Source organism: Sitophilus oryzae, unplaced genomic scaffold (genome assembly GCF_002938485.1).
Source record: "Sitophilus oryzae breed Bouriz unplaced genomic scaffold, Soryzae_2.0 scaffold_177_pilon_pilon, whole genome shotgun sequence".
Lineage (NCBI taxonomy): Eukaryota > Metazoa > Arthropoda > Insecta > Coleoptera > Curculionidae > Sitophilus > Sitophilus oryzae.
Window position 1 is genome coordinate 8528393 of NW_022146479.1, and position 15813 is coordinate 8544205.

General features: G+C 30.0%; 4 protein-coding genes across 8 annotated transcripts in view; 2 read left to right on the forward strand and 2 right to left on the reverse strand.

The window, feature by feature from the left end:
- LOC115882309 (SLIT-ROBO Rho GTPase-activating protein 1-like) overlaps nucleotides 1–2163 on the reverse strand; it is a 29674-nt gene extending 27511 nt beyond the window's left edge. Inside the window, exon 1 of the mRNA XM_030900297.1 lies at nucleotides 1661–2163. Coding sequence (XP_030756157.1) covers nucleotides 1661–1733 — 73 coding nt within the window. The 5' untranslated portion in view covers nucleotides 1734–2163. The remainder of the gene's footprint in view (nucleotides 1–1660) is intronic.
- A 166-nt stretch (nucleotides 2164–2329) lies between these two features.
- On the forward strand, nucleotides 2330–6548 carry LOC115882312. Its single transcript, XM_030900307.1, has 4 exons — nucleotides 2330–2500; nucleotides 5370–5508; nucleotides 5568–5698; nucleotides 5750–6548. Exons 2-4 carry the CDS (start codon nucleotides 5376–5378, stop codon nucleotides 5930–5932), a joined length of 447 nt encoding a protein of 148 aa, XP_030756167.1. The 5' UTR covers nucleotides 2330–2500; nucleotides 5370–5375; the 3' UTR covers nucleotides 5933–6548.
- Nucleotides 6196–12194, reverse strand: LOC115882310 (protein phosphatase 1 regulatory subunit 37). Of its 2 annotated transcripts, none has more exons than XM_030900301.1 (10): nucleotides 11871–12194; nucleotides 11643–11816; nucleotides 10996–11292; nucleotides 10497–10691; nucleotides 9923–10435; nucleotides 9590–9864; nucleotides 9051–9239; nucleotides 8872–8991; nucleotides 8643–8819; nucleotides 6196–8556 (listed from the first exon to the last, which is right to left on the reverse strand). In XM_030900301.1, the coding sequence occupies exons 2-10, from the start codon at nucleotides 11776–11778 to the stop codon at nucleotides 8293–8295; spliced, it is 2166 nt and encodes a 721-aa protein (XP_030756161.1). In that variant the 5' UTR covers nucleotides 11779–11816; nucleotides 11871–12194; the 3' UTR covers nucleotides 6196–8292. The 2 variants fall into 2 exon arrangements, with proteins under 2 accessions (XP_030756161.1, XP_030756160.1); XM_030900300.1 differs by having other exon boundaries at nucleotides 10996–11340.
- On the forward strand, nucleotides 10513–15551 carry LOC115882311 (kinesin-like protein KIF3A). Of its 4 annotated transcripts, XM_030900302.1 has the most exons (9): nucleotides 12331–12676; nucleotides 12754–12860; nucleotides 12911–13142; nucleotides 13196–13723; nucleotides 13771–13965; nucleotides 14023–14223; nucleotides 14286–14356; nucleotides 14417–14834; nucleotides 14888–15551. In XM_030900302.1, exons 3-9 carry the CDS (start codon nucleotides 12921–12923, stop codon nucleotides 15116–15118), a joined length of 1866 nt encoding a protein of 621 aa, XP_030756162.1. In that variant the 5' UTR covers nucleotides 12331–12676; nucleotides 12754–12860; nucleotides 12911–12920; the 3' UTR covers nucleotides 15119–15551. The 4 variants fall into 4 exon arrangements, with proteins under 4 accessions (XP_030756166.1, XP_030756162.1, XP_030756164.1 ...); XM_030900306.1 differs by lacking the exons at nucleotides 12331–12676; nucleotides 12754–12860 and adding an exon at nucleotides 10513–10634; XM_030900304.1 differs by lacking the exon at nucleotides 12754–12860 and having other exon boundaries at nucleotides 12331–12727.
- Nucleotides 15552–15813: the final 262 nt, after the last annotated feature.

Consider the following 15813-nt stretch of genomic DNA (forward strand, 5'->3'; position numbering starts at 1 on the left):
TAAAATAAAAATACTACACGGATTGTTAAATCTCATAAATCTGCACTTGCAACTGACTCTGACATCAATCACTGCTCTTATGAAATACATAGATATTTTTATATATTATATCTTTACGTTGTATACAATCGATATAGGCGATACCAACATAGATAAAACCGGCCAACAGTTGTGTTATTGTATCATAAAAATAAAACACAAATTCAAATTAAAAGATAAGAATACCAGGTACAAACATATACATTTTCTGATATGGCGTATCTGACGTTTTGCATGAAAAATTTCTTGGTATTCCAACCAGCAAATTAAATATTTCGAAAAAAATTCACGAAGTAAACATAATAAGAAAATATTCATTTCTGATATACATAATTCTATATTTAATCTAACAAAAATAAATTCAAACAGCTCTCATTCATAATATACCGAACTCTAGGAACATCTGGAAACATATTTGAAATAATATGTTTAAACAACTTTTATGGTGAAAAACCCAAATTTATATTGTAAATAATTTCAGGAGTATTGGCCTAAAGAAAAGCAACTAAAAATTTAAATATTATATTTTCTTGTGAGAATTCGAAAAAAAAACTCTGTGAAAAAACATAACTTAGATTAATTTAAATGTACTTAATTTAAAAGGAAAAGACATTGTTTTCTCTAAGCCAATTCTTTGTAATGTAGAGAGCGTGTCATTTATTTCCTTTTTACTTAAAAATAACAAAAAAACGTCATGACACCACAAACTAAATAAAAAAGAGCAATTAGGTAATTGTTCTACAATTAAATGAAACTTTACTTTCATGCAACTCTTGTGTATTTTTGTAACAGATAAATGAATAATTGAAACATAATCCTAATAATGGTATATTCAACTTTAAAAAAGTTTAATTAATATTTTTACCGAAATAGCTATATGAATCTTTCAAAGGGCATATAATATTTTAAATAAATATCTATTTGACAAAGTTAAGTTACATACTGTTAGATCATTTATTAACTACATAATACAATAGCAATTAAATCCAAGGTCAGAAGATGATTCTCAGATCAAGTTTTCAAGAATTCGGTTTAAAAATTCATTGAACTAACAAGTCTGACATTTATGGGTTTTAAGTGAATTTTCATATTTGTAAACATTAATTTTTGAAGAGTATTTAACAGGCGCGTTTTAAAATAAATAATAAATAAAGTCCAAGTATTAGAGAGTGAAAGCCTCATCTACCTGGTACAAAGAACTTTATTCTAACACACCTGCCCCTTTTGAAGGTTGAATAAATTCTACCTAGAGTTATTGAAGCTTAAAGGCTAACAAAAGGCTGTAAGTTATTGTTAAAGGTTTTCTATTGAAGATGCATGTACAGCCTGTAGGTAGACAGGCTGGGTAGGTCTTTAAACAATTCAGTTTTTTATGTTTTATAAATTAGATGTCCTGCCTGGTTCAGTCGACGTTATTTCAACCTGTCTGTATTAATTTTAAAACCAATTATTTTTTTAATCACTTAATGATTGTTTTAATTTAATAAATTAAAAAAGGGTTCAAAAAACTTTTCAAACTTTATAATATAAAATCTCTGCATATTGCGCGAGTTTCAAAATAACAACAAGAAATTATACTTTTCAACTTATAATAACTTAAGTAATTTTACGGAAAACTTACTGTTGAAAACTAGGAGTTTTCTGGTCGAACCCAACCGTCTGATAGGTGATTTAGGATCTTCATTTTCATCCATAGTGATATAAAAATACTTTTTTGTCTATCCTTTAAGTTTCACAAAAATACGGTATACAATAATATTAGACACTTTCACATATAAGTTAAAGAGTATGAAGCACCAGAAGATTTTTTTATTTTATTAAAAAATCACCTCATCCCTCGTGGTCAGTTTGTATTTTTTAAAAAGAGTTCACACACAAACTACACACAACAACTGGAGATTGAGAAATTATTAAGATCGCATCTCAAAATAGAACGGAATATTGCGCTCCTCTTGGTCACTAATATTCGCCGAACACTAGTTACTCTCTCTTATAAACAACCGCACGTTATGAAAATAAAGCATTTGCCGTAGAAAATTTCGTTTCCCCTGTTTAAAATACTTCAGGATTCATAACAACGCTACATATGGTTATATACCACATTCGTAAGTGAAAGAAGAAAACGTATTTTATGTATATTTACAATGGAAATATTAACATAAAATTTAAAAGTTATAAACACTTCGCTTCTGTCTCATTCTGGCACATAAGTTAACAAAGAATAATGTTAACCCAGTAAGGTCCACAGACTGGTACGACGCCATTTTGAGACACAACCTCCCTCTATCGAGCAGGTATACAAAATCAAGCGACGCAAAGTAAAGTTTATTTTGCAGAAACATGTATTCCAATAATTAAATAAAATAAACGTAACTGAACGTAACTATAAAACTCTATAACTCGCCTATATATGCCTTTTTAGACACCTGTATATTATATATGCATGTATATATTGATATAGGTAAGTACATCCATATACCTATATTTGGGTACATCTATACATTGTGTCGTATACGTTATGGATCTACTCTGCATAGCATAGAATAAGTACTGCCACGTACTGTATAGAATACATGTACAAAGTTGCGTAGTCATGCAACCCACCATACAACTGCACAGACTGTCATTATCATGATTTCATGATACGCACATCTAAGTTATCATAATTCGTGTACATATGATACTCCAAAATTAAAAATCCTCGAAGTTTCTATTCTTATTCTTGTAAAATAAAAAATAAACATGTTATCTGTGCTTATAGCTTAATAAGCTTATATACAGGGTGTTTCAAATCAAATGCGAAAAACTTCAGGGGCTGATTCCTTGTTCAAAATAAAGGATAGTTTGCTTCATAAACGTTGGGTGAAAAGTCAACCATTACGGAGATATCGCGGTACAAAGATGGCGGAAAAATAAAGTTTTTATTTATTATCTTGAAAACGAAAAGAGATAGACTAATGAAATTTTATGGAAGCATTACTGTTATGAAAACACACTTTCTTGTAATTTTTTCACTTTTTTAAAATGAGTGGAAGGGGTTGAAATAAACTACCCTTATCATTCTTGTTAACGAAATTTAAAGAAAAATCGTATCAAACGCATGCAAAAAAAAAATTTGGATAGTTTAGTTTGTTTAGACACTTTTTATCTCTTGTGTTTTCTTAGTAAAACATAAAACATTTGAAATTAAAAAATAAAATGTAAAGCATTACATGTCAGGACAAAAAACATTTTTGGATAAAGAATCTAGTAGGCTGCTGTCAAACAGTTTTATTTCGTAATAATATCGTTACATTTTCTTCTGAACGATAACCTCTTAAAAATTATTTACCAAGACAATTTTTAATTCTGTATTTTAATTCATGAAAATACAAAATAATAAAAAAAGTACATATTAAAAAAAAATGTTTCTTGTCCTGACATGGGGTAATGCTTTACATTTTATTTTTTAATTTTAAATCGGTGAGTTTTATCAAAAAAACACAAGAGATAAAAAAGTTTCTAAACAAACTAAACTATCCAAATTAATTTTTTTGCATGCGTTTGATAAGATTTTTCTTTAAATTTCGTTAACAAGTATAATAGGGGTAGTTTATTTCCACCCCTTCAACTCATTTTAAAAAAGTGAGAAAATTACCAGAAAGTGTGTTTTCATAACAGTAATGCTTCCATAAAATTTCATTAGTCTATCTCTGTTCGTTTTCAAGATAAAAAATTAAAACATTATTTTTCTGCCATCTTTGTACCGCGATATCTCCCTAATGGTTGACTTTTGACCCAACGTTTATGAAGCAAACTACCCTTTATTTTGAACAAGGAATCACCCCCTGAAGTTTTTCGCATTTGTTTTGAAACACCCTGTATAAATCAATATCCTCAGAATGATATTGGTACAACGATTTTTCAAAACGTCTTTAAATTTTTATTGCCAATATTAACGCACTATGATTCTAGAGTACCTTACTTGTCTTCCGTGTCCTAAAAAAAACTTAATAATAAAATACTTTTATAATATACAGGGTGGTCCAAACTGTATTCCGGAAACTTCGACAGCAAATTCTGCAGATCAAAATAAGTAAAAAAGTTCCTATAAATGTATGTCCTAAAATGCTTAGTATCGGATATACAGGGTGTAGAAGTTTCATTTTTATTTCGATTTTTTTCAAATAATTTCTGCAGTAAAGTCAATATTTGGATGAAAATTGGTGTCTGGGAGTTTTTTGACATGAGAAATTTGATTTTGATGTCAATATGACTCCTGGGCGCCACCTACATATTTTTTAACTGGTTATGAAGAGTAATCACTTTTCGTCCGTACCTGTATAGAACTACTGAGTAAAATAATATACATTTGCGACGTTTTTTACGTAAAAAATGTCTCTTGGTAACAATCGCTACGAGTATTGGTTTTCGAGATATTTGGAATCGAAATTATCAATACCTGTCATCATTGACATAAATTAAACATGTTGACTAAATAGTTATTAGACTGAGATCATAAATTTTAAAGTTTTTGTGCCAAAAGTTCAACAGAAACTGTTTTATCATCATTTTTTTGCAGAAAAACTTATGATTAATTTAAAAAAATAAAAATTTCTCAAATTTATTATTTCAGTGAAAATATCTATTTACTCAACCTATTTATTTTTCGTCAATAATGACATGTATTGACTATTTCCATTCTAAATATCTTGAGAACGGTTGCTCGTAGCGATTTTTACAAAGAGATATTTTTTGCGTAAAAAGTCGCAAAGATGCATATTTTTCCTTCTGTAGTTTTATACAGGTACGGACAAAAAGTTACTACGCTTCAAAACAGTTAAAACATATGTAGGTGGCGCCCTCTACCAGTATGAGTCATATTAATATCAAAATCAAATTTCTCATGTCAAAAAACTCCTAGACACCAATTTTCATCCAAATATTGACGTTACGTCAGAAATTATTTGGAAAATATCGAAATAAAAATGAAACTTATACACCCTGTATCTCTGAAACTAAGCATTTTAGGACATACACTTATACGAACTTTTTTACTTATTTATCTGCAGAATATGCTGCCGAAGTTTCCGGAATACAGTTCGGACAACCTACTGACCATATATACTGACCTTTACAATTCTGATATCTATTGACACTCTCTACTTTGTTCATAAAAAGACACCATAACTATCTGATTTAGTTCCATTACACAAGGTATACACCATATTAAAGTGCATTTCAATGTATAATAAATAAGTCTTCAGTTCCAATAAACACAGATAACCTATGATCTGATCTACTTAAATGAAATTCCATATATTGTACTTCATACACAAAAACCCTTTTAGTGGAAGATGACAAATACTAGAGTGAATATGGCCATCACTCGAGGTCTTTACGTATTTTTAACTATAATTTTTTTATGTATTAATATTGTTCAGATGTTCACGACGATCACATCGAAAAACTACCCAATTAAAGGAAGTAGTGAGTACTAATTAAGCTTGAGTTAAGCCATGATTTAATTTTGAATTTAATTTCTTCAGTTGTCGTTAAAGAAGTTAAAAAACCTCACCATCTCTTTATCGGGAGATGTCCGAAAAATGTTCCGATGCTTCACCAAGAGAACATCATTTTGAAGAATGACAATCAAACTCTTATTTCCGCTAACATAAAGGTACAAAATAAAATATATACGTTATTCTGATATATTATATAATTTTTTAAGGTGATTGTTGAAGGAAGAGTGAACATAACTTGTGTGAATATATATGATGAAGATCCTGAAGTACAGGCATATCCCAGTTATATCTCAGGAGGAATAGGATATAATTTTATAGAATTCCACGTAGTCACTAGTTATGGCAACGGTTTTAAATTTTATGTTGAAATATTTGGATATCAAATATGAAATGATAATTTTAAAATTAATGAACTAATTTAAGGTTGATGACAGTTACAAAAAACAACCATTAGAAGAAACATACATTTTATTATAAACACAGATAATCTACCATAACTGGTTATATTTTAAAATACTCTTAAAAGGTATCATACAGTATCACATCCATTTTATCACATACACAAAAATAGAAATCATTAAAAAAATCTAAGTAACAAAAGAGGCATTGTATGAGTGCATGCGAGAGAAAATCAACAAAATATTTCAGTTAGTCCATGGAAAAAATACAATTAAGTTTGTACCAAAAATCACTAATATGTACGCTACTTAAAATCTAACATTAACCCCAGTATTACCTGTCAACATTAATATAAAAATAGATTTAATTATTAACACTAGTTTGTATTATATGTACTTATTTATACCATTATACAATTTACAGGACATGTTTCATGTTGCCGCGATCTGTGTTTAGAAAAAACTTGACAGTTTGCTTATATAAAAACGAGATATTCATTCATAAGTAAAAAATTATGTACATTAACCCTAAGTAACCGATTTGCCTTCTCAGACACCACACAAAATATCACTAAATAAAATTAAAACATTTTCTGATACTTAAAAGTAAAGCGTCCTTTTTTCACTGGTTCAACAAAACCAATAAATTTACTTTTTCTGTGGTTTATAAAAAATTATCTATTGGTTATATATTGTATGTATTAAAAATAACTAAAATATTCTAAATAATAAACTTCTCATAAATCTTATTGTCTAGGTTTTTTAAGAGCTGTATGTAACAAACTTAAACTTAAAACCCACTTAAGAAATAACATACTTAAAATAGTAATACAACTTATCGTAAGTGAGGTTTTGTGAGAAATCTGTTGTTTGGAACATCACAAATATTGTTGTACTTGGAAAAAAATCTTAAGGAAAAAACCATCAGTTAAGATGTATCACAGAACTAACAAAATACCAAATCTATACAGACATGTAATTGCCTTTTAAAAGACCCATAACAGCTGCCACTCTAGCTTAAGTTATAATACACGTTACTTACACAAACAAAAAATTGATAATTCCTGTAGAAATAATCGTAATTAATCATTGCATCCTTAAAACAGGCATCCCCTTCCTATAAACCCAAAATATACAAATTCTCTATTCAAAATATATAGATATATAACAGTTGTAAATTGTACTTGATTTTTCCACGTCGAATAAATTTAACTACTCCGTGCTTCTTGATTTTATAAATAGTACATGACCCTCAAAATATATCCTATTTTCTTATCTTTTTCTCGATAAAAATAAATAAAAGAGCAAAGAACTTTAACAACGCAAAATATTATAAAACTGTATGATATATTTACAAAGTTTTATTCAATGTACAAATATATATTGAAGTTTATACGCATAACACTATTTTCTGTAATACCTTGCTAGAATTTTTCATAAATATATTTTTATATAGTAAATCTTTTTACATAAGCACACATAGTGCATCGTTAAATAAAGCATGTCATTGAACCGATTCGTTTTTCAACCACATCGAAGATGGCGGCCGTTAGTCTAAGGGTTTTTTATGAAGTACTTTATCTATTTATAATCGTTATATCATGGCAAAATTATATTCCGTCAATTAAAAAAATAACGTACGTCTGAGCTTAAAACTAGAATGTTTTGTTAAAGCTAAATGCAATTATTATCCCTCTCTATAAAAAGCATGAACTGTTTATACATATGTCTAAGAAACTATTTCACTGCGATAATATTATAACATATAAAACCCCAAAGACATTTATTTACTACTGTTAACACACGTATGAATGAAGTCGGATTCACACTGCAGATGTATTGTTGTCTAATGTATATTCGGCTATATATATTATTCTCCAACAACTAAATACAGAAAATCGATATATATATATATATATATATATATATATATATATATATATATATATATATATATATATATATATATATATATATATATATATATATATATATATATATATATATATAGCTTTTAGTCACTTCACAGGGTGTTATTGAAGTATGTGGCCAAATTTCAAAGAATCACCTTCTGAAGTTTGACTACGTACTTAAATACTCTGTGTAATTGCTTTTCTAAATATACACAAACGTATTTATATAAGGTACAACAAGTATTTTTTGTTAAAGAATATTTAATAAATAACGTAGAATAAATTGAAGTCCATAAAATGACCCCCCCCCCCTTCCAAATCTATTCAAGCCCTCCTCTATATATATACAAGCATAAAAAAATACATGTAAACGCTTTGAAAGATAAAAAGAAGGACTGGGAAATGTTTTACCGATAAAGAGCGACAAAATTTGTTTACTCACTCACTATCGCTATCGAAATGGATAGTTGTTAAAGAATCGACACTGCTGTCGTTGGATGAAACGCTGCTTCGTATATTTGCAAAGCGCCCTACAATGATGTCGTCTTCCGGACTTATTAGCACCTTACTTACTCTAAACCTGGATTTGGAACTTCTGATAGGAGTCGGAGGTTCCACCTTTCGATTTTCTGGAACCTTGACTATCTGGAAACGGCTTCTTGGTGATGGACTCGAAGCAGGAGACGGGAAAGGAGATCCAATCTGTCATAAGATAAAAATAAATAAAAAACGCCCACAAAAAAATAGATGTGGCGTGAAAATTGTTCGTTTAGACGCAAGAAAAATACCTGGAAAGTCTTGTCAGGACCGCCATATTTCGGTTCACAACTCAAAGACACTTTCCGAGATGCTTTTTGCGAGATGTTTAAAATTTCTTCGTCCTCGCTACTATCTTCGGCAATATTTTTATTCACGGTGCACAAACCGTTCAGTTTTTTAATCAGCTGCGAATAGGCTTCAGGATCCTAAAAGTTATATGTAAGCAGACATATACAGGGTGTGACTAAACGAACGTACATTGCAAGAGCGGTTATTTTCGTCGATTTCGATTTTTGTTATCTTGGACTTTGTTAGAGCGTCACAAAGAGCTTCCACGCCTTTTATTTGAATTGCTTTATTCCCTTTAAGATTGATTTTCTGAAATTTTAAAAGTTGATATATTAGGTTCTTAAAACCTGTTAATAAAATGCACTTACTTGCAGAGAAGTATTTTCGGGAATAGCTTTGGAAAGTGATAAGATACCCTTGCACGTTAGAAGGGTGCACTGTAAGCCTAAGCCCTCCAAAGATTTTGTTAGAGGTAACCCTTCACTGATATAATCTAATACATCGTCAGTTAAATTGTTAAATCCGATATTTAAGGTATGAAGATTACTACATTCAATCTACGACCATAAAAGTTCATATTAGAATTTCCTTTGAAAATATTTAATATATATATATATATATAACATTTTACCTACGGTCTTATTAATTATTAAAGCATGGTGTTTATAGTAGTGAAGTTGAAAAGAAAAAACGATGAAACTTTACTACAAAATTGTATTCATGGTTTAAATTTCATTTATAAACACACAAAGTTAATTGTGAAAATAGTATCGATTGTAATGATCATTAAATACCTCTAAACAATTTTTCAAGTAAAACGGTCCGTTTTTTCATCTACACACAAGATTTTACTCGATACTGTAAGACTGACAGGCAAAATGTTATGTATAGACGGGGATTTACTCACGATTATATTTTTTATAACAGGCCCACTTTTTTCAGTGATTTGATTATTGAATATAACAAGCACTGACAATCCAATTCCGGCGATTTTCTGATTACACAATCCTTTCGCCAACGTCTCCAGTCCTCTATCGCCTAAACTATTATTACTAATATCCAAAACTTTTAAATGTGTATTATTTACAAGAAATCTTTGCAAAGCATCGGCTTCTTTAGTATACAAACCCGTGGAAGGAAGATAGAGTTCTCTTATAGTAGAATTTGTCATAAGTGCTTCAACTAGAATAGTAATGTATTGTCTAAAAAGCATAAACAATTTTTTTTTGTTAAAACTTACTTAAATAGAACGTGGGAAGCTTGACTAGCATACACCCATCAAATTTAAGCGTAGTGATGTTGGAATTATTCTTAATCACATTGATAAGCTGCCTTGTATAAGGTTCAGTTATATCCATGCCCTTGAAAGACAGAGATTCTAACACCATTATGTTGCTACAAGCACAACAAAAACACTTCCATGTGTCGTCGTCGTCAAAATTCATCGCTACTTCAATATGGCAAGCCGATTTGTAATACTCTAGCATATTCAGGAATTCTGTCATGGTCTCAGGTGTGAATTGGCACTCTTGTAAAATTAAGGTGTGAAAGTTGGTAACTTTTAATATATCCTCTAACGTTTCGTTCACGTCAAAAGTGATTTTAATGCAGTTTAATTTAAAAGTGGCAGAATGATTCATGTTATTTTTGATTTCTAGTATTTGAGATTTGACAGCGTCTAGTTCGATAGTGTTGTGCCTTTTACAGGAATCCTGGTAAATTTGAAGGATTTCCTCGGGTGCTAGATAGTCGTCTAAAGAGTTTAAATAGTTAGAAATTTAATTATTTATATAAGTACGAACAAAGTGACTTACTGATCGTCCATGGATAGGAATTTTCTGGCTCTCTGCAACTTACCAAAACCGAATCATCTTTTGGGAAAAACACACGATGTTTAGGCGTTGATTCAAAACAGGAAGATTTCCGTAAAATTGACGCCCGGGGAGTGTCAGGTAAGCTGAATTCTTCCCTATCTGAATTATCTGTTTCATTTTCGTCTTCAACAGTTTCTACAAAAAAAATCCTATGTATTTCATAATTTCATATTTAATAAAAATATATCATAAATACAATAAGAAATTGAATTATCAGTAATGATTGTGAATATAAATATCTTCAGCTTCTAAATGTTTTTCTTTATAAGATAAAGTTTTAGTTGAATTGGCAAAACGTTAATTCAGGGTTATTCATATAGAGTGAGCTAGTAATGCGTTTTAAAGATTTAAAGAAGTTCCCACCCAAGCAATATTTATTTAGCTATTAGTGTTATATTATTTAAAGGTAAGTAAAGTGAATTTTACAGATTTAACTAACCGAAAAAGGTTATTAGCTCTGCAGAACTATCATCTTCTTTATCGTTTAAATCAACCTTCCTTTTGAATGAGTCCTCCAAAATATTTACGTTATCTTCAAGAACCGCTTCCTGTTCTGTTTCCTTGCAATGCTTATCCAGATCGATATGATTAATATCTTCAATACCATCGTCTTCTTCGGATGTTGTTTCTTCAGGTGTGACGCTGTTTAGGGATAGGGATGAACCAATGAATTTAGAAATAGGTGTCGGTTCCAGGGGTGTACCTAATTCATCTTCGTCTATGGAAAATGATTTGTCTAGGAGAGAGGTCGATAACTTTACTTTGGTTTTAGTATTTGAGGTATCTGTAAGAAATATCATTCGAAGAATATATCTGAAGATACCATTATAAAAATATTCAATAATTTCCCTGAAAATATTTGTTTATAGAATCCCAAAGTATCCATGGCTAAATTAATTACATTTTTAATTAGAAAAGCATACTATACTTTGAATGAACTTTTCATTATGATTTGTGTTTCTTCTTATTAATTGTAGGTGTTCCCTGCTTATTAGGCTGTGTAACAATGCTCCAGGATAAATAATATATCTTTCACAATGCATATAAATAATGGATTACATAGAGTGCAAAATAGAATTGGCTTACCAATTTTAAGGTCACACACAGTGGAGTCATCGGAATGTTCTGTTTCCTCAGCCAAGGGGCTCTCTGTTATACTTTCTGTTCCACTATCAATTAGAAAAGGAGTGTCATTTTCATCCACACATGGGGCCAAATCCATTACTTAATGTTTAAATAGCACTTTCTTTCTCCTATGACCTTAAATTTTCGTTATATTTATAAGGTGTAACTGCTTTATATTAGAGTACCTACATCTTTTGCGGACCATCCTCCTCGAAATATAAGAAGTCAGATACGAAAACGTTTTCCCTTTAAATCATAGACGATCCTTTTAATTGTTCACGTTTTTGTTTTCAATTAGTTTTTACTTGAACGTCAAAAGGTAGACATAAGAGATTTTTTGTTATTTTATAGATCTTGATGCAAAACATGAAAATTATTTGAATAAATATCTTCTTAATAGGAATTTTGCTCACAATCTATGTTTTCTATATTTTAATTACAGGTTATAATAAATTAGACAAGACACAAATTATATAAAAAATGGAAAAATATCATTGAGTAATGATTTTCAAATTACAGGTAACTGTACACTGTACTGTACATGTCAAATGTCAAATGATGTCAAATAAAATTAGGGAAATAAAATGGAAGATTGGAAAATATTGGTGTATAATTAGTTGCATATACACTTACTATCTTTCATGCTAAGCTCAGTTGGGAACAGTAATTTGAAGTAAACATAAAGTAAAAAGAAATAGAATCATATACATTATACGGTAATATTTATAGTAAAAAAGATAATTGGGATTTGGTATTAAAAGTTGGTGCGTATGAATTATCATATTTAAAGTTTTAAAGATAATGCAACTGAAGGTTTGACTTTCCCTTCTTGGTGCTTAAATTTCTGAAAGATTTCCTAGTTCGATAATAATTTGCATATATTTTTACAAATTGTGACGCATACACAGGATATTTTCTAAAAATCAACCTCACTCATACGATTATATATGGATTATATAACTCTTCCAGACAGGGCCTTAGCGTGCGTTTCCTAGGTAACCCATATGATTCAAATTCACCATATTCACCCTTGACATTAATCTAAGGTAATATTTTGACGTTTCGATTTTAGAGAAACAACAATTTAAAACGATATACAAAATAGGAGATATCAGTGCAATATAAGAGGATTTTTTGTGCCTTAGTTTTATAGGGTTTTATACTCCTCTACCAGTTTACGTAAATACATTAAAACTATTAAAATTGATGGTTAATTTTTGATTTTATAGTACCAGCAGTATGGAAGAAAACCATCCAAGGGGTGCAAATAACGTCAGGGTATATGTAAGGATCAGGCCCTTTAACGAAAGAGAAGTTAAAGAAGGTAATAAAGGAATTATTGTTTGTGATTATGAAGAAAATGTGGTGCTTTTAAAGAAGCCTCCAGAGAAGTGTACTGGAAAGGATCTTGACAACAAATACTTTAAATTAGATTACATTTTTTCTCCCACTTCGGCTCAGGTAACATAAGTGAAATATTAGTTATATAAATTTTAATTTGTAGTAAATTTTAGTTGGATGTTTATCGCATAGTTGCTGCACCCTTAGTTGAACAAGTCTTTGATGGGTACAATGCAACTATTTTTGCCTATGGTCAAACTGGAACTGGAAAAACATTTACTATGACAGGAAATTATCAAGTCTCAGAGTTGAGAGGAATAATACCTAATACATTTACCCATATTTTTACTCAAATAGCTAATTCAAGTGAAGATAGGTCATTTATTGTAAAAGTTATGTATTTGGAAATATACAATGAAGAGGTTCGAGATTTACTGGGGTCTGATCCGAATAAAAAGCTTCAAATTAAAGAAAGAAAAGATATTGGGATTTATGTAAAAGATTTATCAGGATTTACAGTGGATTCTGTAGAATCAATTACACAATTGATGGATAGGGGAAATAAGAACAGAATAACCAGATCAACAATGATGAATAATGTTAGCTCCAGGTCTCATGCAATATTTACAATTGTTGTTGAGTCTAAAAACAGGCACACAAACAAAACAACTGTTGGAAAATTGAACCTTGTGGATCTTGCTGTAAGTTTATTGGTTAAATGATTATATTTATTGGTAAATTTTTATAGGGTTCTGAAAGGATTAAGAAGACAGGCGTTACTGGAGAAGGTCTGAGAGAGGCAGGCAATATTAATCAATCTCTTTCAACCCTTAGTAATGTCATCCAAGCATTAGTGGAAGGTAAATCATTTGTTCCGTACCGAAATTCAAAGTTGACGCGGTTATTACAAGATTCATTAGGTGGCAATTCAAAAACTTCAATGGTAAAAATCTTACAGCATTTATTGGTTGATATATTACTTATTTGGCTTTATTGTTAGATTGCAATGGTGAGCCCAGCAGAGCAAGATTATGAAGAATCCCACAGTACACTGAGATATGCCCACAAAGCCAAGTACATTAAAAATTATGCTAAAATCAATGTTGAAGAAAGCGGTCTTATTGAACACTTTGAACAGGAAATTGCTGAACTACAACAAAAACTATCCCTACTTACTATGGTTTCTGAACAACCAAAATCTGTGAGTGACTCTAAAGATATTTTTGAGGAAGTTTTAGTAAAGTTTTTTTTTAATTTTATTAGAGGAAAAAAGCAAAATCGGAGCTAGATGTTGAGAAAATTAAGAAAGCTGAAGCGGAAATGGAAAGAATTGAGTAAGATATTTAATATGTATTACAGCAGTCATTCTTTTTGATAATATTTCTGTTTTTTAGGCATGAAAAACGGGAATTAGAAGATCGTTTGTCAATAATACAGAAGAAAATCATTTGCGGTGGTGAAAACCTTTTGGAGAAAGCTCAACAGCAAGAATTCCTACTCCTAACATCTGGACAAGAATTAGAAAATTTAGACCGTAGCCACCAACAACTTGAAGAGCAATACAACAGAATGACAGAAGAGAAAATTGATATTGAAGAGAAATATTCATCTCTCCAAGAAGAAGATGGGGCACTAAATAAGAAAATCAAAGTTGTACAAGAAAGAATTAAAGAAGCAAAGGAAGAGTACGCCGATAAAGAGCATGAATACCAAAGAGACATGGAAGGTCTTAACGACAACAACCGTCTGTTAGTCAGAGAAATGCAGTTATCTAACTTGATGATTGATTATTACATACCTGCAGAATATAAGGTATTATTTAATATAGATTTTCTATAAATATTTATTAATATATATAATTTTAGAAAGTGATACAGCAGTACTGTATTTTCAACAATGATACACAGGAATATCAGCTGCAGGGAGTAGCATATACTGGCAACAACATGCGCAAACGTCAGATGGCAAGTGAGGAAGCTCCTGCTGTAAAATTCGAGATGAAGCAGGTTTACCACAAGTATCCGGATAAGAAAAAAGTGACAAGCAAAAGATCTCTCCTGAAAGCTTACTCTGCTGTGCCAAAACAAACTAGATAAGTGATATATGGGCTTAGAATTTAAATCCTTTGATTCCAAACGCATACTGTTCTAGTCTATGCAGTATTTTTCTAATTATGATATTATGAAGTATAGTATTTTTAATCAGTGCTTTGCTGACCTAGTCCTTTATCAACTGTTATTTTTGAGTCACGTTTGTTTGTATATTTGTCTTATTTTTGTATCGTTGGCTATTTTTGTTACAGAAATGCAAATTTTGACTAAGTGAGGTCATCAAAATAATCAAAAATATACATTTTTGTTGGTTTTATAAGGAAAGTTATTTTGTTAATATCTCTAGCTAGTCAATTTCTGCAAAAAATGATTATTTGTAATTGTTATTAAGTTTTATTCATTTTTAGAAAGATTTTTATATATATTTCTTCTTTTATTTATAATAGTCAATAAAGATTACTACCCAATAAATAAAAAATACCTTGTTTTAGTTTCTTATTTACAATATTGAACAAATAATTTTTAATTAATTAAACTAAAATAACTAAATTTTAATGACGGGTAAATGGTGGAGGATCCCAAAGTTTTGGCGTTATGGCAAAAATCCAGTATTATAGCTCTGATATTATTAAAATTAGTATTACTTTTCTGAAGTATATTTCTTGTATATTTCACAGAAAAAATGAAATTATTAAATAGAACTCTGGAAGCACTACATTATTTATGTTATCACAAAAGAT